The sequence below is a fragment of the Equus asinus genome, chromosome 3, assembly GCF_041296235.1.
Source record: "Equus asinus isolate D_3611 breed Donkey chromosome 3, EquAss-T2T_v2, whole genome shotgun sequence".
NCBI classification, from domain to species: Eukaryota; Metazoa; Chordata; class Mammalia; order Perissodactyla; family Equidae; genus Equus; species Equus asinus.
The window spans coordinates 91,322,836-91,347,148 of NC_091792.1; the positions used below are offsets into that span (position 1 = coordinate 91,322,836).

General features: G+C 38.2%; 1 protein-coding gene across 11 annotated transcripts in view; it reads left to right on the plus strand.

Moving 5' to 3' along the window:
* The window catches only part of FAM13A (family with sequence similarity 13 member A), a 313,429-nt gene that overhangs the window by 190,396 nt on the left and 98,720 nt on the right, over nucleotides 1-24,313 (plus strand). For all 11 annotated transcript variants that reach the window (XM_070505399.1, XM_070505400.1, XM_070505393.1 and 8 more), the window contains one exon: nucleotides 240-403. In XM_070505399.1, coding sequence (XP_070361500.1) covers nucleotides 240-403 — 164 coding nt within the window. The remainder of the gene's footprint in view (nucleotides 1-239; nucleotides 404-24,313) is intronic.

The window sequence follows — 24,313 nt, forward strand, 5'->3', positions numbered from 1 at the left end:
AGGTGGCGTCCCACATCCCACAGCTAGAAGGACCTGCAACTAAGATATACAACTATGTACAGGGCGGGTTTTGGGAGATAAAGCACAAAAAAAAAAAAAAGATTGGCAACAGTTGTTAGCCCAGGTGCCAATCTTTAAAAAAAAAAAAAAAAGAATAAATTATCTTCGATAACTTAACTTGAAAGATTTTTTATTTCCACTCTCTCTCTCTCTTTTTTTTTTTTAATTTTATTTTCTAGATCCCAAAGTCCAGGAGTGAGGGATCTATTAAGGCCCACAGGGTACCTCAACCGGAGCTATCTGATGGCGTTCCTCAGGTCAGCCTACGGCTAAGTCGTAGAAAACCCTGCTGGGATGACATGAATTCAGCAGAGGATGCTAGCAGTGCCAAGTTGGTATCCAGGTTGGCATGTTTCCTTGTTTGTTTACATACTGCATTGTCTGCTCTGACGTGTAGGCCGACATATGTAGGTATCTTTGCCTGTATCTATACTGGGGTCAACAGGATGCAGATCAGTAAAACTATATAAAATTCACTCTTATGTTTTGAGAATTTTCTGACTGATAGTTCTTATCACAGAAGCATTCCTGGTTTGTTGTATTTTATTTTCTAGAATAAAACAAATTGTTTAATCAAGTTGACTGTGCTAGGCTCACAGTTAAAAGTTGGAAGAGTTACTTTTTGGACACCGTGTCAGTACATTCAGTGGCCAATATTATCTGCAATTAAAGTGGACATCAGAGTTGTTACTAGAACCAATTCTCATTAACAAATTTTGAATGCTGCCTTTTAACCATTATGTTGCATATTATACCTGAGTGCAAACGTCTTTGGTACACTTGAAGAAAAAGGCATGCAGTTTTCTCAAAACGGGTAAAATCGGATCTGAATCTTATTTACTCCTAGCATATAGAATGTTTCCTTTGAAGAATATTGTTATCTTTTATTATATCTTAACACCTATTTCTAAAATTAAAAAAATATCCATTACAAATACAAAACAGAGAGCTCTATAGAATTGTAAGACTTTTAAGACATTAAATAGATAAATAAGGGGGCCAGACCAGTGGCATGGTGGTTAAGTTTGCACATTCTGCTTTGGTGAACCGGGGTTCTCCAGTTCAGATCCTGGATGCGAACCTACACACTGCTTATCAAGCCATGCTGTGGCAGGCGACCCACATATAAAATAGAGGAAGATGGGCACAGATGGTAGCTCAGGGCCAATGTTCCTCAACAAAAAGAGGAGGATTGGCAACAGACGTTAGCTCAGGGCTAATCTTCCTTAAAAAAAAAAAAAGATAAATAATACAGTTAAAGAGCTTACCACTTTGGATTGCCTTATAGAAGGGATGGTGTTTGAGCTGGATTTAAAAGGTGAAGACAATTTAAATAGAAAGAAGAAGAAAACAAGGCTCTGGTAGATAGGCCCAGTTAGGAGGCATAGTGTATTTGGGAAAGAGCAAACTGGCATCCTGTGAGGAATTAGTTGGAGGCTGGCAGAGTGGAGGGAGGCCGGGTCACAGAGGACCTTGAATGGAGGACCAGCCTGAAGTATTTTTGCATTCAGTCCTTCCTTCATTAAGCGAATGTTCAGCACTTAACCTCTGGTTCCAGGAAGTGCTTCAGGACGGGGGATGCAGCAATGAGCAAGGCCAACCAGGCCCCTGTGTTTGTGGACCTTACATTCTAGTGAGGGAGGCAATAGCGAGACATAGAAAAAAAGCTAGTGAAGAAGCTCATTTCATCTCTAATAAATGAGGATATTAAGAAACTAAAACAGGTTAATGTAATAGGCTGACTCAAAGACCACTTAGTTTGAGTAGGCAGGGAAGGCCTGAATTGAGACATAAAGGGGAAGAGGAGAGAGTCGGTGACAATCAAGGAAAGAGCAGTTCTAGACAAAAGAACTGAGGTGAGGAAGCTTGGCTTCATCCTACAGGTAACAGGAAGCCAGTGAAAGTTTCGGCCGGGTCGGGGAGGTGATAGAAACCATGGTAAGTTGGTATATTAGGAAAAGGAATCTTCCATCAGCAGCAGGATTGATTGGAAGGAGAGTTTGGAGGCACTAAGTGTTGCTTCCTTCAACAGTTAGTAATTTTTATTTAGATCTAGTTATGTGGCATTTACTTGCTGGTACTGGAGATTCAGAGAATGAGAGACATAAGTCCTGCACTTGGGGAGACAGAGGATAATGGATCAAAATTCAATAATTATCATTAAACGCACATATACTCCATGCCTATCATGTACCAGGTACTGTGAAATCGTCTGGTGATAAAGTCATAAATAAGATTCAGGTGCTCCTCTTACAAAGCTTCAAATACAGTGCGCAGGGTGCAATGCGAGGATGCAGGAAAGCACAGACCTCGTGGCGGGATGAGGGTCAGAGAAGGCTTCAGAAAGAGGACGATTTTGGAACTAAGGCTCATGGCATAAGCAGAAGTTCTCTGGGCAGGGACATCAAGAGAAGGTGGTCCTGGGAGAACAACTGCAAGTGACAGGACAGGCAGGCGGGAGGGGGCTGCACCTGCAGCCGTGGATCCAGGACATCTGGGGTTTAGATGGAGAATGCAGGAGAGGCTAAAAGCAGGTTCAGAGACAAAGCTAAATAGGTCAGATCATGAAAAGCTGTACCCCATAGTAAGGAGTTGAGATTTTCTCTTGAAAATGATGGTGAGTCATTGCAGGAGAATGATATAAACAGACTTGTATTTGATAAAAGATGCTGTGGCACCTGTGTAGAAGGAAAGATGTACAGGGCCGTCTTCACTGCGGAGAGAGAAGGGCGTGATCTGTAGAGGAACCAGCCTTGGTCAGTGAGGAAAATTCCAGAAAAGAATAAAGGCACAGATACAAAACACTGGGCCTTGTCAAAGTTTTCTTTTCTACTTTAAAAACCAGAGTCAAGTGACTGGGCGACAGGAGCTCATGTAGATGTTATCTTCCCAAATTACTTTGTAACGAATTATTCCAAGGATGCCTTAAGTGGAATAATGAAGAGGTAAATTCAGATGTTTGCTGTTTCTATCATTATTTTTATTCATCTAGTTAGAAAATGAAAGAAAAAATTTCTTGCTTCTAAAGGTGACAAGAAATGAGCTACCTGTTTTGGAGAATGAATTTGCATTTCTGGGATACAAATCAAGGAATGAGACTGGAGAGAAGGCACCGCTAGCATTGCTGTAGCCACTATTTGTTCCTCTGGTCAGCGTATCTCCAACTAAAACAAATATTAGTATTTATGAAATTCTTATATACTTCCCAATTTTTTGAAGTACAGCCTCAAAGAACTGACTCCTGCACACTCAGCAACCTTAAAGTTTAGATAGGACAGTATTGCCCGCTTCAGACCTTGCTAGCTGCCATCACACAGAAATTCGTTCACCTTCCTGTCTCTATCCATAAATCTCTGGTGTCTGTGCAGAGATTTTTTTGCTTTTTACTTTCTGTATACCTCTTAATAGACTGTGAGACAAATTATCAAAGATAAGTGGAGATAATTAAAATAAATTTGACAAAAAATAAATTTTAAATCCTTTACATATATCTTTGAAGAAACAGAATAGATATTATGCCCATTTTCGCTTCAAAAATGAATTTATGAAGCTGTTTTCATCTGCAGTTACTTTCCAAAACAAGTTATTTTTAGTCATAAATAGATAAAAAAGTGTGTGTTTTTTACACACACACACCTTTCTCTAAATCTTTTCTTTAGGGAAGTTTCCACTTTTCTCTTTAGCAGTTTGTTAGTTGCCCCAGTCTTAAACACAAAGCTTGGCAGTGTGTATTAAGTATATCGTGTTGCCCCTATTCTCTAATACAATATTTACTTTGGCTTACCAACATTTTTGCAAAGAATTGTCAAGAAGCATTTAGCTGGGGTTTTCCTGGTATTGATTTTCTTTTTTTTTTTAGTTGCTCTTGGAGGAAAAAAAAAAATCAGTGAAATCTATTCTTGGTTGACCTATGATCTGGTAAATTTGATTTACTTTACCAAAAACCCCATAGAATCACTCTGTTTGCACTTATTACGATCAGTGCAATGTGGCTTTCAGCAGAGTTGCCGTCTCAGTTAACAACAAAGATAAAACCAAGAAAGAACTTTTGGTGCTGAGCTTTCCGGAATGGTGAAGTGTCCTGTGATTTCTCAGCAGCGAGTTGCAGGTTGATTTCTAGGGCTTTTGAGAAGTGATTTTTGGCTAACGGTGTGTTTTTGATAACTGAATTTTTAGAGTTTAGACATCGTTCAGTATTTTTTCCCAGGTTGACTCACTTTGATCTTTTTTCTTCTTAGTTTCAAATCTCATACAGAGTCCCATTGCTTCTTGAGATATGATAGAAATACGAATTCTTTTCAGCAAGTCTTCATTATTTTTCTGCTGTTCAGATAGCGACAGTAAAAATGAAAGCATGGAAGAGTAACACACTTTAAAATGTGATGTTTTGAGAGTCCGAAGAAGAGCTAAATATCACTTATTGCTTATTAGCTGATTTCCATCTTGGAACATTATTTGTTTAGATGAATAAATTTTTTCCCTATTTCTATAATTGTCTAAAATTGGCATTGAGGATGTAATCATATAAACAATCATTTTTCTAATCTTCAGAGGATCTCTCACAATTAGAGTGCTTCATGAGAAAAGCCTAAGGATAAATGTCTCTTGATTTTGTTAGAGCCCAGTGGAATGATCTTTTGTATACTGAATTCTGAGCCAAAGACAGAAGTGCTTAGTGACATGTTCACTTCGTTCAGTGAAAACATTAGCTAATCCATCTATATCATCTGAAACTGCATATTTATTCCTAAATACTGTTAAGAATTTTTTGTAATTAAAATGTATGTATCACAAAATTCACAATAAACTGAAAAGCACAATTTCTAATCTGACATGCCTGCTTTAAAGGAGTAAAGGCTTGTCCTTCTCCACAGTGGAAGTACCGTGGACAAGGTTGGTGGGTCAGTCCCCCGCAGAAATGAGGAGGTAATCGGACGGGTGCAGCCCTTAAGCAAGGCTAGAACATTCCAGTCCTTCTCACGACCTGTGATATCTTATTCTTTTTAAAGATGCTGAGGAAGAAAATAACACAAAAACTAAACTATAGGTATTAACTAGTACCTAAGAAACAAGACATTTAAAGATTTTCCTGAAAGGGAAAATTACATATCCACCCTAAAAAAGGACGAAGGAAAGCTCTGTATTATATGTAAAGTTTAAGATCTTAAAATGATTTGAAGCTTCAGCGATAACTATCTTATCTGTTTCATATGTGAAATAGATAAATGATCATTTTTTCATGTTTCTATCACTATAATATTACTTTAAGAATTTTTTTATTTTAGAACTTAAAGAACAGGATTAATATTTTTAGTCTTTTAGATGTTAAGTAGTATTCATTGCAATGCTTTATTTGAAAGGTAATATATTTCCTTGAATGTGTGATTTTCTTAAAGGCCAAAGGAAAATCTCTAGTTTTGTTCTATAAAGTCAGAGAGAAGACTCAAGGCACCATATATTGTATGACTTCATTTATATGAAATGTCTAGAAAAGGCAAATTTAGGGAAACAGAAAGTAAAGCTGTGACTATCTGGGGCTGAGGGTGGGGGGAGAGAGGGACAGAGATTAACAGTAAATGTCCTGAGGGACCTTATTTAAGGAGAATGAAAATGTCCTGAAACTGACTTAGGTGATAGTTACAGCATTTGGTAAAGTGACTAAAAATCTTTGAACTGTACACTTCAATGACTTGAAGTAGATTTTATGATATGTAAAATAGACCTCAATAACTTTTAAAAAATACAAATACAGAAGAAAAAAGTTGGGGTAAGGAGAAATGGATATGCTTTAACAAGAAAGTCACTTGATTGCAAAATGCTAAAATATAACAATTGTTGTAAGTAAATGCTACCTTCATGTGTTTGCTACATTTTTAAAGAATTTGTTCCTTCCTCCTTTTCATTGTCTATAGCAGAGCATGGTGGCAGGAAGAAAGGTCAGGTCCTCATGAAAGGTGATTCATAAGGAGGAAGAAGAAGAGGGGGAAAGCTCTTTGTCTCTTCATCCCTGGATGAATAAACCACAACCCAGGTTGTGGTTTATTGTGTATGACTGAAAGTTGTTGAAGTGACCACTATTTCAGAGAGACATAGAAACAGAAAGAAAAAGCTTCAACGTCTTGGCAGTTTTACAAAAAAGTCATAGGTCCGGGGCTGGCCCGGTGGCATAGTGGTTAAGTTCATGCTCTGCTTCAGTGGCCCGGGGTTCACAGGTTCAGATCCTGGGCACAGACCTAGCACCACTCGTCAAGCCATGCTATGGCGGCATCCCACATAAAATAGAAGACTGGCACAGATGTTAGCTCAGGGCCAATCTTCATCACACACACACACACACACACACACACACACACACACACACAAAAGTCATAGGTCCATTGTTCATAAGCAGAAAAGTTACCTGGTATGCTACTATGATTAAGGTGAGTTTTGGGACTCTAGGAAAAATGTCATTAGGTCTGAGTGTCAGCAGAAGTTCATGGTGACCTTTCCTTTAGGTGAGTATCCTGTAGACACACTGAAAGTTAATCAAAGTGTTGTAGTTGGCTCTTACATAAAGAGAGAAAGAGTGATGAAAATGCTTTCATTTTCTGCAATGGGAATAAATAAATAGCTAACACTATCCCAATTATTTACCTAAAATAATATGATGAAGAATATAGAATTAAAGAAAATATCTTTGCTTATGTTGCAGATTTGATAGATAAATGATGGAAACTACAATAAATCACTTTTCAATGTGTATTAAAAACAAATATTTCCCAAGGATAGGATGTACTGCCTGAAAGAGTTGTCGTATTCTTTTTTTTTTTTTTTGAGGAAGATTAGCCCTGAGCTAACATCAGCTGCCAATCCTCCTCTTTTTGCTGAGGAAGACTGGCCCTGAGCTAACATCCGTGCCCATCTTCCTCTACTTTACAAGCAGAATGCCTACCACAGCATGGCTTGCCAACGGTGCCATGTCCGCACCCGGGATCCGAACCGGCAAACCCCAGGCTGCCGAAGCAGCACGTGCGCACTTAACCGCTGCACCACCGGTCCAGCCCCGAGTTGTTGTATCCTAAAAGTGCTTTCTTATCCATTTATTCCATTTTACAATACTTTTCAATTACATGGGGAATACATTTTTTTTAGAAAAATTTAAAACATCACTAATTAAGACTAAAGTTCCCATTGAAACTCTTGCTCCCCAATTCCCTCTTCTCTCCTCCAGGGGTAACCACTACTATAGGTTTGGTTATATGTTCTTCCAGACTTCTTTCAGTGTATTTACGCAGGAGTATATTTTGCTTACTTTTCCACTTTTTAACCAACAATTTTCATCACACTGACAATATTGTGGTGCTTCACGTATTCTTGAAAGTTCCCTGTTTCCTCCTTCCTTCCTCCTGTGATGTTCCTCCCCTTTCCCTTCGGCCTCTGAATTCGGTGATGTCCAAGTCTCCTCCCCCTCTGTCTGCTGTCTCTTCCGCAGTTAATCTGGTCATCTAGCAGAATGATAATTTTCAAATCACCATCTTGGACCTGAACTCAGTTCTAAGTTTCCTGTGCCTACCAGCTGTCTCCATTTCAGCCTTTATCATAAACACACTGTGCCCAAACAGAATTCATTTTCTTCTCCTTCCTTCTCAACTTTGTTGCATATTGCGTTCTCTCAACCACTAGATTCAGACCTTTTGTGAAATGAGTCACCAAATCTTGTTAGTATTTCCTTGTCGGTATCTCCAACCTCCCTTTCCCCATTCCTCCACACCATGATATCAACTCTAATGTAGGCCTCCGTCACCTTGTGGTTAGAAAATTACTGTATTTTCTGCACTCCACTAACCTAATGTATTTATTTTCTTCACACAAGTTGGTCCTGTGCCTCTGTCTTCAACTCCTAACTCTGTACAATGACTTCTGCATCTGTATCTCCTATCCAGAATATTCTACTGAGCCATACTCATAAGTCACTCTAACTAGCAGACCTGTCAGCCTAATCCACCAGATACCTCAAACTCTTCTCTTTCCCTATACCCCATCACCATCCATAGCCAGCCAATTCCAGAATGTTCTCTGACAATCTCACTGTCTTTATTTTGCCGCATTACAACCCCACTCTCATCACCTCCACAGACACATAAGTTTAAACAGTTCATATTCCTGCTTAGCACTTTTTAGTGGCTTACTTGTGCCCAGCCTACAGGAGACTCCTTGCTATGTCCTCTACCTGTCTTTCTAGCCCCTTCTCCCTCAAGGCTATGCTTGTCTTTTTTTCACACCTACAGCCACAATATAACCCATACTTTCCAGGACTATCTTGGTTTCAGATATTCTCTTCAAGATTAGATCATGTGTCAGAGTCTTTCTTGATATTCGCTTTAAAAATTATAGGGTAGGATGACAGAATAGGAGGTCCCCGACTCATATCCCCCCCAAGAAACAATGACTTCGCAGCCATTCAGGTACAAAAGTGCCTTTTGGGGAGCTTTGGGATTCGGGTAAGAGAACACAAAAACTCAGTAGAGCGCAAGAGCAAGGAGGGCTGTTTTGAGAAGGCATGCCTGCACCCAGGTGGAAGGCTCACAAATCATGGTTCCGTAATTGTGGCTATAGACCTGGAAGAGCCCTGTCCCTCTGTGAACTCAGCTATAGCCCCATTTGACCTTGGTCCTGCTGCCAGCACTATCCTCCACAGAAGGAACATGCCCTTCCATGCCTTGGATAACAAGTACATCAACTTCAGTCCCAGCTGTAGACCCTGAAATAGCCCATGACCTGGCTCTGGCCCCTCTCAGCCTTAGTCCAGAAACAATCCTTCCCACCCAGGGACCTGGCAAGAAGCACAGCCATCCATGTCCCCAGAGGCAGGCCTGCCCACCTCATTCTGACTGAGGATCTGGAAACAGTGTTGTGACTCACTCCAGCCCCTCTCTGCTGTGGTCCAGCAATAGTCCTGCCCACTCAGGGACCTGATAGAAGAGACACTCCTCTGAGCCCATGGAGGCAGGCCCATTGAACTTGGTCTGACTGTGGATCCTGAAACAGCCCTGTGACCTAGCTTCAGCCCCACTCTGCCATCATCCAGGGGCTGTCCTACCCACCGAGGACCCTGGCAGGAGGCACACCCATCCATACCGCCAGAGGCAAGGTTGCAGACCTCAGTATTGGCTGGGGTCCCTGAAGCAGCCCTGTGACAGTTCCAGCCCCTGTCAGCTGTGGTCAGGACCCAGTTCTGCCTACCTAGGGAGCTGCCAAGGGACCTGGCAGGAACCACATCCATCCACAAACCTAGTCACAGGCCCACTGTCTGTGCACCTTGAAGCAGACCCTTGTCCCAGCACTAGCCCGATTGACAAAGGGGCTAGAGTCTCATCATCCCAGGGACCAGACAAGTCCCATGCTTGCCTAAACCTCTGGTAACAGGCCTGCCAACCACAGACCCCACTGCAAACCCGGCAGCAGCCCCAAGACCTGGCTTCCGCCCCACTCGACTGAGACCCTAGAGTCAATTTCCTCAGTTCAGAGACCCAACAGAAGAAAGTTTTTATCTGCTGAAACCAGTCTATAAAGACTGAAAGAGGCCTTTGCTCCTTCATATGCACAAGTGCCAATACAAGGCTACACAGATCACAAAGAATCAGGCAAATGTGACACCAGCAAAGGAAACTAAGGAAGCTCAAGTAACCAAATCCAAATAAATAAAGATCTACAAATTGCCTGAAAAGAATTCAAAATAATCATCTTTTAAAAGCTCAGTGAGATGCAAAAATACAGACAACTAAATGAAATCAGGAAGGCAATACATGAACAGATTGAGAAGTGTAATAAAGAAATTGAAACCATAAGAAAACAACCAAACAGAAATCCTGGAGCTGAAGAATATAACAACAGAACTGAAAATTCAGTAGAGAGCTTCAACAACAGACTTGATCATGAAGAAGGAAGAATCAGCAAACTTGAAGATAGGTGATTTAGAATTAGAGGAACAAAAAGACGAAGAATGAAAAAGTGACAGAAGCATGTGGAACCTATAGGATCCCATCAAGCAAATGAATGTGTGCAACTTGGGAGTCCCAGAAGGAGAAGAGAGAAAATGGAAAAGCTTATTTAAAGAAATAATGGCTGAAAACTTCCTGAATCTCAGAAGGAGTATGGACTTTCAGATGCATGAAGCTCAAAAGACCCCAAGCAAGATTAGTCTGAGACATGTTATGCAAATTGTCAAAAGTCAAAGAATTTTGAAAGCAGCAAGAGAAAAACAACTCATCATATACAAGGCAAACACCCACCCCCCCCCCCCACCCCCCGCATCATAAGGCTATGGGCGGACTTTTCAGCAGAAACCTTGTAGGCCAGGAGGGAATAGGATAATATATTAAAAGTATGAAAGAAAAAAAACTACCAACCAGGAATACTGTACCCGGCAAAGCTGTCCTTCGGAAATAGAGAGAGAGACTTTCCCAAACAAAAGCTAAGGGAATTCATCACCACTAGATCTGCTTTACAAGAAAGGTGAAAGGGAGTTATTCACATTGGAATAAAAGGAAGCTAAGTAACAACATGAAAATGTACGAAAGTATAAAACTTGCTAGTAGAGGTCAATATACAGCAAAATTCAGTACTCTAATACTGTAATGGTGGTATGTAAATCACTTTTTATTCTACTCTAAAAGCTAAAAGAGGAAAGTATTAAAAATAACTATAGGGGCTGGCCCAGTGGTGCAGTGGTTAAGTATGCACATCCTGCTTCGGTGGCCCGGGGTTCGCCAGTTCGGGTCCTGGGCATGGACATGGCACCACTTGGCAAGTCATGCTGAGTTAGGTGTCCCACGTATAAAGTAGAGGAAGATGGGCACAGACATTAGCTCAGGGCCAGTCTTCCTCAGCAAAAAGAGGAGGAGTGGCAGATGTTAGCTCAGGGCTACTCTTCCTCAAAATAAATAAATAAATAAATAAATATAGCTGCAATAATTTGTTAATATATATACAAAATTTAAAAATGTAAATTGTGGGGGCCGGCTCCATGGCCGAGTGGTTAACTTTGCGCTCTCCACTGTGGCGGCCCAGGGTTCGGATCCTGGGTGCGGACATGGCACTGCTTATCAGGCCACATTGAGGTGGCATCCCACATCCCACAACTAGAAGGACCTGCAACTAGGATATACAACTATGTGGGGGGGGGGAGGGATAAAGCAGAAAAGAAACAGATTGGCAACAGTTGTTAGCCCAGGTGCCAATCCTTAAAAAAAAAAAAAAAGGGAAGATTGGCAACAGTTGTTAGCCCAGGTGCCAATCTTTAAAAAACAAAACAAAAATGTAAATTGTGGCATCAATAGCATAAAATGGGGAGGGAGAAGTAAAATTGCAAAATTTTTGTGTCCCAATTAAAATTATCAGCTTAAAATCGACTGTTATAAGTATGTTATTTTATGTAAGCCTCATGGTAATCATTAAGGAAAAACCTCTAGTAGATACACGAAAGTTAAAGGAATCAAAATATACCACTACAAAAAATATCAACAGATCACAAAGGAAGATAGGAAGAGAGGAACAAAACAACTGAAAAACAGAAAACAACAAAATGGCAATAATAAGTTGTTACTTAATCAATAATTACTTTAAATGTAAATGGATTAAATTCTCCAATCAGCAGACATTGTCTGAATGGATTAAAAAACATACAACAATATGTTGCCTACAAGAGACCCATTTTAATTTAAGATCACACAGGCTGTGAAAGGATAGAACAAGGTATTCCATGCAAATGGTAAACAAAAGAGAGCAGGGGTGGCTACACTTACCTTAGAGAAAATTTTCACTTTCAGTCAAAATCTGCCACAAGACAAAAAGAAGGCCACTATATAATGATAAAAGGGTCATTTCATCAAAAGGATATAACAACCTTAAATATATGTTCACCCAACATCAGAGCACCTAAATATTAAATCAAATGTTTACAGAACTGAAGGGAGAAATAGAGAACAATACAGTAATAGTCAGAGACTTCACTATCCCACTTTCAACAATGAATACCTCATCCAGACAGGAAATCATAAAAGGGAGAGCAGACTTAAATAACACTGTAGTCCAAATGGACCTAATAGACATATCCAGAGCATTCCATCCAACAGCAACAGAAAACACATTCTTCTCAAATGCACAGGAACATTCTCCAGGATACATCACATGTTAGGCCACAAAACAAGTCTTATCAAATTTAAGAATATTGAAATCATGTATCTTTTCCAACCACAATGGTATAATACTATGAATCAATAACAGGAGGAAAATTGGGAAATTCACAAATATGTGGAAATTATCACACTCCTGAAAAGCAATGAGCCAAAGAAGAAACCAAAATGGATATCAAAATATCTTGAGACAGGGGCTGGCCCTGTGGCCGAGTGATTAAGTTCACGCCCTCTGCTGCAGGCGGCCCAGTGTTTCATTGGTTCGAATCCTGGGCGCGGACATGGCACTGCTCATCAGACCATGCTGAGGCAGCGTCCCACATGCCACAACTAGAAGGACCCACAACGAAGAATATACAATGCTGTACCGGGGGGCTTTGGGGAGAAAAAGGGAAAAAAATAAAAAATCTTTAAAAAAAACAAAAAAAATCTTGAGACAAATGAAAAAGGAAACAGGACATACCAAAACTTACGGGATATGGCAAAAGTGGTTCTTAAATGGAAGTTCATAGTGATAAATGCCTACCTTAAGAAAACAGATCTCAAACAAGCTAATTTTACACCTTGAAGAACTAGAAAAGAAAAGAACAAACTAAGCTCAGAGTTAGCAGAAAGAAGGAAATGATTAGAGCAGAAATAAATGAAATAGAAACTAGAAAGACAATAGGAAAGATCAGCAAAACTAAGAGTTTGCTTTTTGAAAAGATAAACAAAAATGACAAACCTTTACAATAGAGTAACTGAGACAAGAGAAACAGCACTCAAAATTATAAATGTAAGAGGAGACATTACAACTTGATACCACAGAAATACAAAGGATAACAAGAGTCTACTGTGAACAATTATATACCAACAAATTGGATAACCTAAGGGAAGTGGATAAATTTCTACAAGCATACACTCTAGCAAGACTGAATCATAAAGAAATAGAAAATCTGAACAGACCAATAACAAGTAAGGAGATTGAAGCAGTAATCAAAAGCTTTCCAACAAAGTAAAGCCAAAGACCACATGATGTCATGAGTGAATTCTACCAAACATGTTTTTTGCCTGCACACTCTTTATCTGGAAAAGTCTAGAAGACTATTCCCCACATTGTTAGTATCTTTAAATGGTGGAATGAAGGTTGGGTCATTTTATCATTTATGCTTTTATATATTTTTCAAAGTTTCTGTAATTAAAGTGCATTCAAAAATAAAATGAAAGAAGAAAAAATGTTTAATTTGATTAGTTCAAAAATATTTAGAGTACTACCAGATATCCCTATCCATATGCACAACTATAGAATTTGTTTTTGTTGTCAGACCAAAATGGGGATCATGCACTGCATTGGCAACTTCTATAGTTTACTATCCTGTTCTACCAAACATTTAAAGAAGGATTAATGCAAGTTCTCAAACTCTTCCAAAAAATTGAAGAGCAGGGGAAATTTTTACACACATTTTATGAGGCCAGAATTACCTTGATATGAAAGGAAAGGACAATTACAGACCAATATCTCTGATTAATATAGAGGCAAAAATCTTCAACAAATTACAGCAAACCAAATTCAACAGGATATTAAAAGAATCATACACCATGATCAAGCAGGATTTATCCCTGGAACACAAGGATGGTTCAACCTACACAAATTAATCAATATGATATACTACATTAAAAGAGTGAAGGAGGGGCTGGCCCAGTGGTGCAGCGGTTAAGTTAGCACATTCTGCTTCGGTAACCTGGGGTTCACCAGTTCGGATCCCAGGTACAGACCTAGCACTGCTTGTCAAGCATGCTGTGGCAGGAGTCCCACGTATAAAGTAGAGGAAGATGGGCATGGATGTTAGCTCAGGGCCCGTCTTCCTCAGCAAAAAGAGGAGGATTGGTGGCAGATGTTAGTTCAGAGCTAATCTTCCTCCAAAAAAAACCCATGTGATCATCTCAATAGATGGAGAGAAAGGATTTGACAAAATTGAACATCCTTTCTTAATTAAAAGCTCTCAACAAATTAGGTATAGAAGGAACATAGCTGAACATAATAAAATCCACATGTGACCAGCTGTAGCTAACATCGTAATCATTGGTGAAAAGCTGAAAGCTTTTCCTCTAAATCAGAAATAACACAGGAGTGCCCCTTCTTACCACCTCTATTCAACATAGTACTGGAAGTTCTAGCCACAGCAATTAGGCAAGAAAAAGAAACTAAAGGCATCAAAATCAGAAAGGAAAAATTAAAATAGTCTCTGTTTGCAAATGACATGATCCCACATGTATAAAATCCTAAGCTCCACTAAAAAACTGTTAGAATTAATAAGTGAATTTGATAGAATTTCAGGATACAAAATCAATATGCAAAATCATTTGTGTTTCTATACACTAACAACGAACTATGTAAAAAAGAAATTAAGAAAACAATGTGTTTACAATAACATCAAAAACAATAAAATACTTAGGAATAAATTTAACCAAGAAGTGAAAGATCTGTACACTGAAAACTATAAGGCACTAATAAAAGAAATTGACGAAGACACAACTAAATGGAAAAGATATCCTGTGTTCATGGGTTGGGAGAATTAATATTGTTAAAATGTCTACGCTACCCAAAGAGAGCTACAGATTCAGTGCAATTCCTATCAAAGTTCCAATGGCATTTTTCACAGAAAGAGGAAAAAAAATCCTAAAATTCATAGGAACTACAAAAGACCCCAAATAGCTAAAGCAATCTTGAGAAAGAAGAACAAAGCTGGAGACATCACACTTCCTGATTTCAAACTATATTGCAGTATTGTAGTCATCAACACGGTATGCTAGTGGCATAAAAACAGTCACATACCAATCGAACAGAATAGAGAGCCCAGATATAAACCAGGCATATACAGTCAACTAATCTTTGAAAGGACACCAAGAATACACAGTGGGGAAAGGATAGTTTCTTCAATAAATGATGTTGGGAAAACTATATATCCAAATACAAAAGAATGAAATTGGACCCCTGCCTTGCACCATATCAAAAATCAGCTCAAAATGGATTAAAGCCCTAAATGTAAGACTTGAAACTGTAAAGTCTTCTGGAAGAAAACATTGGGAAGAGCTCCTTGACGTTGGTCTTGGCAATTATTTTTTTGATATGAGACTAAAAGCACAGGCAGCAAAAACAAAAATCAACAGATAGGATTACATCAAACTAAAAAGCTTCTGCACAGCAAAGGAAACCATCAACAAGATGAAAAGGCAACCTACTGAATGAGAGGAAATATTTGCAATTCATATACCTGATAAGGGGTTAATATACAAAATATATAAGGAACTCATACAACTCAATAGCAAATAAACAAATAACCCGATTAAGAAGTGGACAAAGAGCTTAGACATTTTTTCAAAGACAACATAAGAATGGTCAGCAGGTATTTGAAAAAGTGCTCAACATCACTAATCATCAGAGAAATGTAAATTAAAACCTTAGTGAGATATCACCTCACACCGGTTAGGATGGCTGTTATCAACAAGATGAGAGAACAAAATGTTGGTGAGGATGTGGAGAAAAGGGAACCTTTGTACGCTGTTCGTGGGGATGTAAATTAATACAGCCATTATGGAAAACAGTTTGTATTTGTCAATTATAGCTCAATGCTGGAAAACATTATAATAATCTTACATGTGACATTTTTTTGTCTATGTCGCAGTTTTGTCAGATAGCCCTGTAAAAAGAATTTCTGGTCTGAAACATAACCCTGGAGGAAGAAACCATGATTCTGAAAAGGTTATTCATTTCACAGATATTTATTGAGTTAGGTGAATTATCCAGGGTCATATATTTAGTTGACAGGCTGAGATTAATATATGTCTTCTGATTGCTTTACAGTTATTTCCCGCCTGTCATCTACCTTGAGTTATTTTGCCCTTTCGTATGTTTATACTGTATCTCTCTCTTCAACCTGACTGTGGCTTCCTGGAAGAGAGGGGCTGTGTCTTATGTTTTATTTATTTATTTGTTTATTTGCATCCATGACAGTACCTAGTAGACATATACTTAACTGCTGCTGCCATGGTTATTGTTGTGATACTATTATATGTGCTCAATTTGGATTTAAATTCCACTCTCTTCCTCTAGCTGACCTAGACCTCTCAGAGGTTGAGTTCTGATACTAAAAGAATAGAATTTTATGTGTCGGTTTTCTCTCTCTTGGTCCTTGCAAAGTCCCCACTCAAGGGAACCCTGTACTGCCCACCTTTAGAGATGCTACAGAAGGCGGGACAGTTGTACCCTCTCGTCGTCCCCACTTAATCTCTGTGCCCTGTCCCCATAGGGGCCCTGACTCTGATGTTGCATTTCTGTCAGTAACGTGCTGCTTATTTATATAGGAGAAATCCATTGTTTAATGAGACTCGTAACATTGTGCAAGTCTCTGCCCTTTTGGCAGAAAGTGCATGCCTTGTGATATTTGCCAAACAACACTTCATATTTTAGTCACGTATTACAATAGTACTTTGCGTAAGATTGACTTTCAATGGTATTAATAACCAATCAGTATTCAGCAATATTAGCTGTCCCCACTGTCCTTTAACCTATCTGATCTATTAACTCCTGCAGTTAAATATGACTGTCTTCCTTTCTGAAGTCCAGCCAGCAACAGAAAGTAGTCGTAACTATCCGGTGTCTCTACTTCCTAAAGGGCACTCCAATGACTTCCTGAACATGTGTGTGTTCCCTATAGTGTTTCACTCTCTGCTACTGGGAGCCAAGTTTCAGAACTTTTAACTGACTAGTGAAGTAAAGCTGAAATGAAATTAGGATTCTTAGCTACAAGATTCATAATCATATCAAGTACAATAGTTTGAAAGATTACCAGATATAAATGTGCTGCTGACTGCAGGGTTTACTGCAGCAGCTCCCATACGAGAAAAGGAGAGTTTAAAACCATCTTGTGGAAAGCGTAGTGGTCAACCTCCCCACACAGTGCCCCTACAGAGCTACCATTTTCTGAAGTGTTCCCTCTCTCTGGTCATCATAACAAAGATTTATGGAAAAGTAGGTTTGAAAAAGGCACCAGCTTCCCAGACTGGATTAGAACAAATATCTAACTCTGTCTCTACAGATAGTTTTCTGATCTGTTCTTAACCACCGCTAGCTCCAATGATAAATATTCCAAGATCATCTTAGATAAACTATTTCATATAAGCTGAGTATCTATTAAAAATATTTTCAAGTGTTTTAAATTCAATCTCCTTTTATTCTTATAATTTAAAATGAAAGTCTCTGATATTTCTCTAAGTATTTTGATTATTAAAAAGCAAGCAGCTCCCTACCTATTCACCAAAATCTGCCGCTCATTACAAATTGCTCTGACGATTCAAATTTTGACAGTTCACTAGGATCCAAAATTCAATTAAAAAAATTTTGTCCCTTTTTACAGTATGAATGGTTGATAAAAGAGAAAGTGAGGAATGGTGAAGAAATTTATTATCATGTTTGCAGACCATTTCTAATAGCATATAGATCACCAGAGTATGTGTGGACTGATATGGTCTTAACTGAATTCATCTTGCACTGAGTCCTGAGAAGCCAGAAAGAACAAAGGCATGGTCTCTAATCTTTAGTGGTCTCCCAGTACAGTGAGACAAACTTGTATGTGGTTAACAATGATTTTTAATGCAGGAGGTTTAAAAGTGGCTTCATAAAAATTAATAATAATAATAATAGAGGTGCTATAAAAGCCAAAAGGACTTCTTGAAAAAAGTTAAAGGGATTCAAGGCCTTTACAAATCTGGCTCAACCTACCTTCCTGACTGACTCTTCCATAATTCTTTATCCTCTACCCAGGCTACATTACAATCACATTATTTCAGATGTATCCCAGTGATTTCACACCTCTGTATCTTTGCTAAGGTTATTTCCTTTATCTGGAGTGCCCTTGTCCTACTTTGTTAATGGTCAATTAAATTTCATCTTCTCTAGGAAGCTCCCTCTAATTCTTACCATTTCATATAAATGGAATCACACAATATATGTCCTTTTTTGTCTACATTCTTTCACTTAGCATAATCCATATCACAGCATATATCAGTGTTTTATTCATTTTAATGGCTGAATAATATTCCATTGTATATATATGTATACCGCATTTTGTTTATTAATCAGTTGATGGACATTGGGGTTGACTTTACTTTGGGGCTATTATGAATAATGCTAGTATAAACATTTGTGTACAAATATTTCTGTGGATGTGTATTTTCACTTCTCTTGGGTATATGCCTAGGGGTGGAATTGATATATCATATGGTAGCTTTATGTTTAACTTTTTGAAGAATCCATAAACTGTTTCTCAAAGTGGCTGCTCCTTTTTGCGTTCAATGGGAAAAGCAGTGTATGATATTTCCAGTTTCTCCACATCCTCATCAACACTTGTTATTATTTATCTTTTTTATTGTAACCATCCTGCTAGGTATAGAATGGTATCTCATTTTGGTTTTAATTTGCATTTCCCTAATGATTAATGATGTTGGGCATCTTTTCGTGTATTTATTAGCCATTTGTATGTTTCCTTTGGAGAAATGTCAATTCGAATTCTTTGCCCATTTTTTAAATTGGATTAGTTGTCTTTTTATTGTTGAGTTGGAAGAATTCTTTCTATATTCTAGATACTAACCCTTATCAGATGTGTGATTTTCAAATATTTCCTCATTCTGTGGGTTGTCTTTTCACTTTTTTGGTAAAATCATGTGAAGCACAAGAATTTTTAATTTTTATGAAGTCCAATTAATCTATTTTTTTCTTTGTTGTTTGATCTTGATGTCCTATCTAAGAAACCATTGCCTAATCCAAGGTCATGAAGATTTACATCTATGTTTTCTTCTAGTATAGTTTTGCTCTTACGTTTAGGTATTTGATCCCTTTTGAGTTAATGTTTATATGTGGGGTGAGGTACTGGTCCAACTTCATTCTTTTGCTCGTGGACATCCAATTGTTTCAGCACCATTTTCAGAAAAGACTATTCTTTTCCCATTGAATTGTCTTTTTGGCCCCCTCATCAAAAATCCGATCCTGATTTTAGAAAAACAAAAACAAAATAAAGTTAGCATCCTAGCTCTTCTCTCACCACCATTATTTTCTGAAAACATGAACTTCAGTTTAGTAGAGACATGAGCATGGCTTGGCTCTATAAAATATTACAGCATAATCCAAGGATTTTTTCTTATTTCACACAGCACTCAGAAAAGACTGCTCTTATCTCCTGCCTCCCAAATCTACCAGTGTATCTTCATCCGTACCCTTACACTCTGCCTTCTCTCCTATTACCATGGATGAACTGAACTTGGACCTCTCTGGGGTCATCCCCTCTGCTTGAACTCTGAATCCCATTCCTTCTTACTCAAGGACTGTTTTGCAGTGATCACCTCCCTCCTTTATGACATCAGTTTCTCCCTTGTAGATCCTTCCCATCAGCATAGAAACACGCTATAATGGCTGTCAACATTTTTTTAATCTCTCCCTAGAAACAATATTCCTCCTCTTCTTTAGAGCAAATCTCTGGGAAAGGATTATATGTACTTGCTGTCTTCATATCCTATCCTCCCATTCTTTCTTCAACCCCCACACCACTGCAATTGTTCTTGTAAAGGACACCAACAACCTCCATTCCACTGTGCCAAATCCAAAGGTCAGTCTACTGTCCTTATCTTACTCCCTGTCTCAGCAGCATTTAACCCAACTGATCACTCCCTTTTGAAGCGCTTTCATGTCTTTGCTTCTGAAATACCACAACCTCCTGTTTTTCTTCTGGGCTTATTGGACATCTTTTCTTAGTCTTATTTGCAAGATCTGTCTTCTTTTCCAGACCCCTCAAGGTTGGCTACCTCACAAGTCCACTTGGGTATTTAACGAGCATCTCACACTCAAGCTATATAAAACGGAACTCCTAATTTATGCTCCTGCCTAAAAAAAGGTGATCCCATTTCTACCCAAGTTTTCCCCCATCTCAATAATTTGTACCACCGATCACCCAGTTACTCAAGCCAAAAACTGTATGATTCCTCTACTTTTCTCAACCAATCCATCAGCAAGTTCTGTTGACTCTGCCTTCAAAATAGACACTCAAAATACATGTGGAATCTAAATTGTCAGTCTCAAATTATCATCTCACAAGTAAATAATATTTCATTATAAAGAGAAAAGGTCCTTTTACAATGGAGAAATCTGGCAGTCATCACTTGAACCAAATGGTTAAACTTATCATTATTTTGGATGAACATATGATAAGCATAAAAAATATTTCTGAGGACTAGAAAATGTCATAGAAATATATTATTGATTATTAAATGAAAAATTTTATAAAACACTATAAACTGCATAATGTCATATTTTTTTATTGTAGTAAAATATACATAAAATTTACTATTTCAACCCTTTTTTTTATTTTTTAAAGATTTTTTTTTTCCTTTTTCTCCCCAAAGACCCCCGATACGTAGTTGTATATTCTTCGTTGTGGGTCCTTCTAGTTGTGGCATGTGGGATGCTGCCTCAGCGTGGTTTGATGAGCAGTGCCATGTCCGTGCCCAGGACTCGAACCAACAAAACACTGGGCCACCTGCAGCGGAGCGCACAAACTTAACCACTCGGCCACGGGGCCAGCCCCTATTTCAACCCTTTTTAAGTGTACAGTTCAGTGGCATTAAGTACTTTCACATTGTCCCATTTTTATATATAATTTTATATGTGTTATATAAATAGGAAAAATGGAAGAATATGGAATCATATTAAAAACTGGTTATGCAAGTGATGGAATTGTATTTGACTTTTACCTTTATCTTGTCTGTATTTTCTAAGTTTCCTATGTGAACATATACTGTATGATTTGTAATAAGAAAAATGTGTTTGTTGTCTTTTAAGTAAAGGATGGCATATGCTTCAAGGAGGAAGTAGTCATTGTCAGACTTTAGAGAAATCACGTATAGTGACAATGGAACTGCTTTTGGGCTTGGCAATTATGGCTTTACGCATTCAGGAGGATAAAGTCCCCTGAATGGGGAAAACAGAAAGGACAAAATATGGGAAGCCCAGGAAAGCTGAGATTTTTTTGGTTGAGTAGGAATGGGGCCAGGAGGGGATTCCAGGCTCGGAGAAATGCCTGAAACAGAAGCAAGTGGGAAGGCAGAGCATGACAGCGGGCGAGAGCAGCTCAGCCTGCCTGGACCCCCAGTTCATGTGGAGGAGACCGTGCTAATGCATGTGGATGTGGAGGAGTGGAAGGGCCCTGCTGAGTGTGTGGAGAGTTTGGATTTTATTTTGTAAGCTATGAAGAGCAATCATCAAAGCGTTTTGACATTATTAAAGCAGTATTTTGGGAAGATCAAATCTGATTAATCTGAATTTGTAGAGGGAAAGACCAAAATCAGTAAAACCTATTAGAAAGAGAAAGCTGTAATCTAGGGGTTAAGTAACAAAAATGTAAACTGGCGGGGGAGGAGGGAGAATGGAGGAGAATAGGTGGTGGTAGTGAACTGATGTGCAGGAAAGGAAGAAGAGACACTATTATCTCATTTAAACCTTTTTTAGTAACAATATCCATTCACTTATCATTTGGTTTCATTTATCATTTATCAAATTCTGTACTGTATCTGTTTCATGTACAGTAATTTGAAGTCTAGGATGATATTATGTCCAGAGGTACACATATTTATTTAAAAATATTTCACTAGATTGTTTCCAACCTCATCAAATTGGATTGATTTATGTTTTAGAGTTGTCTTCCTGAAGTAATATTTTGGAAAGTTATTGTAAAATTATAATTCATTTTTCAATGCATTTTCTTTATTTAAATAATGAATTAATTGCATTGCCTATTTGGAGGGACCATTGGTTTTAATAGTTTCATCTATTAATTTATTTATAAGTTCAGTCTATTTCCAAATTTGTGTGAAATTTATTTTTCCAACTTAGATGTCTCCTCACTAAAATTCAATGAGGAAAAAGTTTTTTGTTTTCATTATGAATTCTAATAATGCTCTACATGTGAATAGCACTACAAAGAGAAGATATACACGATTATTTAGTGCAAGGGGTTCAATTCTCTGAGATGCTGAATTTAAAAGGGCTTTTTTTAAAAAAAAATCAGATCATGATCGGTGGTTACCAGGGAAAAGGGGGGGTGGGGGGAGGGCACGGAGGGGGAAGTGGTGTACCCACAACATGACTAACAAAAATGTACAACTGAAATTTCACAAGCTTGTAATCCATCATAACATTAATAAAAAAAAAAAAAAATTAAAAAAAAAAAAAAATCAGATCATTTCAAATGTACTAGAGATGCTGACACCTTAAAGCACCACTGCTGTGATGATGTTTTTTTTTCTAATGTGACCGATGTAACAAATAATCGCTACTTCCTCTTATTTTCCTTTTAAATATATTTCCACTTAGTCATTTACTGGGTTGGTTTAAAGCGAAGCATGCACTTTGTGTTAAAGTAAATTAGTTTGACCAGCCAGAGTATTGACATCAAGAGCTCATGCTCAGTGTTTCATGTCTCAGAAATGTGAAGAGTTTATGTTTTACGGATACAGAACCAGCTCTGATTACCAATCAGTTACCGTATCACACGAAACAGTTTTGACGCTTCTCTCCGGAGGCCCCACTGAACCCTGCTTCTCCCCTCCAGGAAATATCGTTTAACAGGGTGAAAGGTCATTGGGGCAATATAAGGCAGCTGATCTCAGGTGTGGCAGCAGCTGTTGTGTGGGACACGACTTATTTTATGAGAACAGAAACACTATTATCTGCACTCCCAAGGGAGATTTGGAGAAAGTCATGCCCAGGGAGTCCCATTCCAGGAGGATGTGCTCCAGCACTTATTTATTGGCAGGGATCACTAACTGAGATTCCATCTGGCAAAAAAGTGGATTTTTCCCTGTCCGAGAAAGTTGGGGAACAATTATGTAAGTTGTCTCAAAGAATTTATTTTTAACAAGTTTTTATGGAAAAATCACGTTCCCTCGGTTGTTATAAGAAGTTCACTTTTTTTTAAGAAAAAATAGAGACAGCTTGTGTATGAATTTCTATATAATTGTGTATTCATGTACCATATATTATAATTACTTGTCTTTTGATTTGAAATCATTCTTCAGTCTTTCTGGTGAATGTCTTATTTTCTATACTGGAAATATTGGAACTAGTTAGTGAAATCAAAGCCGTCAGTGGGGTGAGGAAGGGAACCCTGAGTAGCGCGTCTCCAGCTGTCGTGGCGTTTGAAGTCCGCCTCTGTGTCAGCAGTGCTCTCTCTGCAGTCCACCGGCAGCTCTGCAGGACTGTAGAATCTGAATCAATGAACCGTGTGAGCCATTTGAGAGTCCCGCAAGACTAGTCAGATAAATTTTCATGAAATAAGCTCATACTCAGTTTTAAAAATGAGATCCATCGTTAGAATTAAAGAAGTGTGTCTGAAAAAACAATTATATAATTTCTATCCCCATGGAATTTTTTTCAGCAATCTTCTAACATAGACTAGGTAACTCTAATAAATAAATGAGGAAATATTTTTAATTGTGTTGATTTTATTAGTTTATTTTTTATTTTGGCCTTAAGTAAAGAAAGCATATTTATTTCTGCTGTTAGTGAAGAAAATAGTTTACCCAACTAGAAATTCTTTATTCCTATTAACATGAGCCTGTTTTGAATGTCACTGCTTTGATTTCTAAAATAAATCTATTTAAGGTCTTATAATTATTCTTCAAGTTAAGACATACTGTAGAGTGGGGGGTTTTTACATTAAAACAACTGATAGCCCACCTGTCATTTCCATATATTAGTTTCTTAATAAAAGGAATACAATTAAGAATACAATTTAAAACTTGATTCTCCATCTTTTTTCCTTCTCAGCTTCCCCTTTCCCTCAACTCCCCACCCCAACCTCTTCCTCCACTGCAGCTACAACTGGCTTCTACAACTAGGTATACACACCCATACACACACACACACAATGTTGGCTTAGAGTAGCAGAAGAGATTTGTTCTGATCCAGTGTATGTCTTTGGTTCAAACAGCCTTTATAAGACTGTATAGACTTTATTTACTATATCTATTAACTTATCTAAATATAAGAA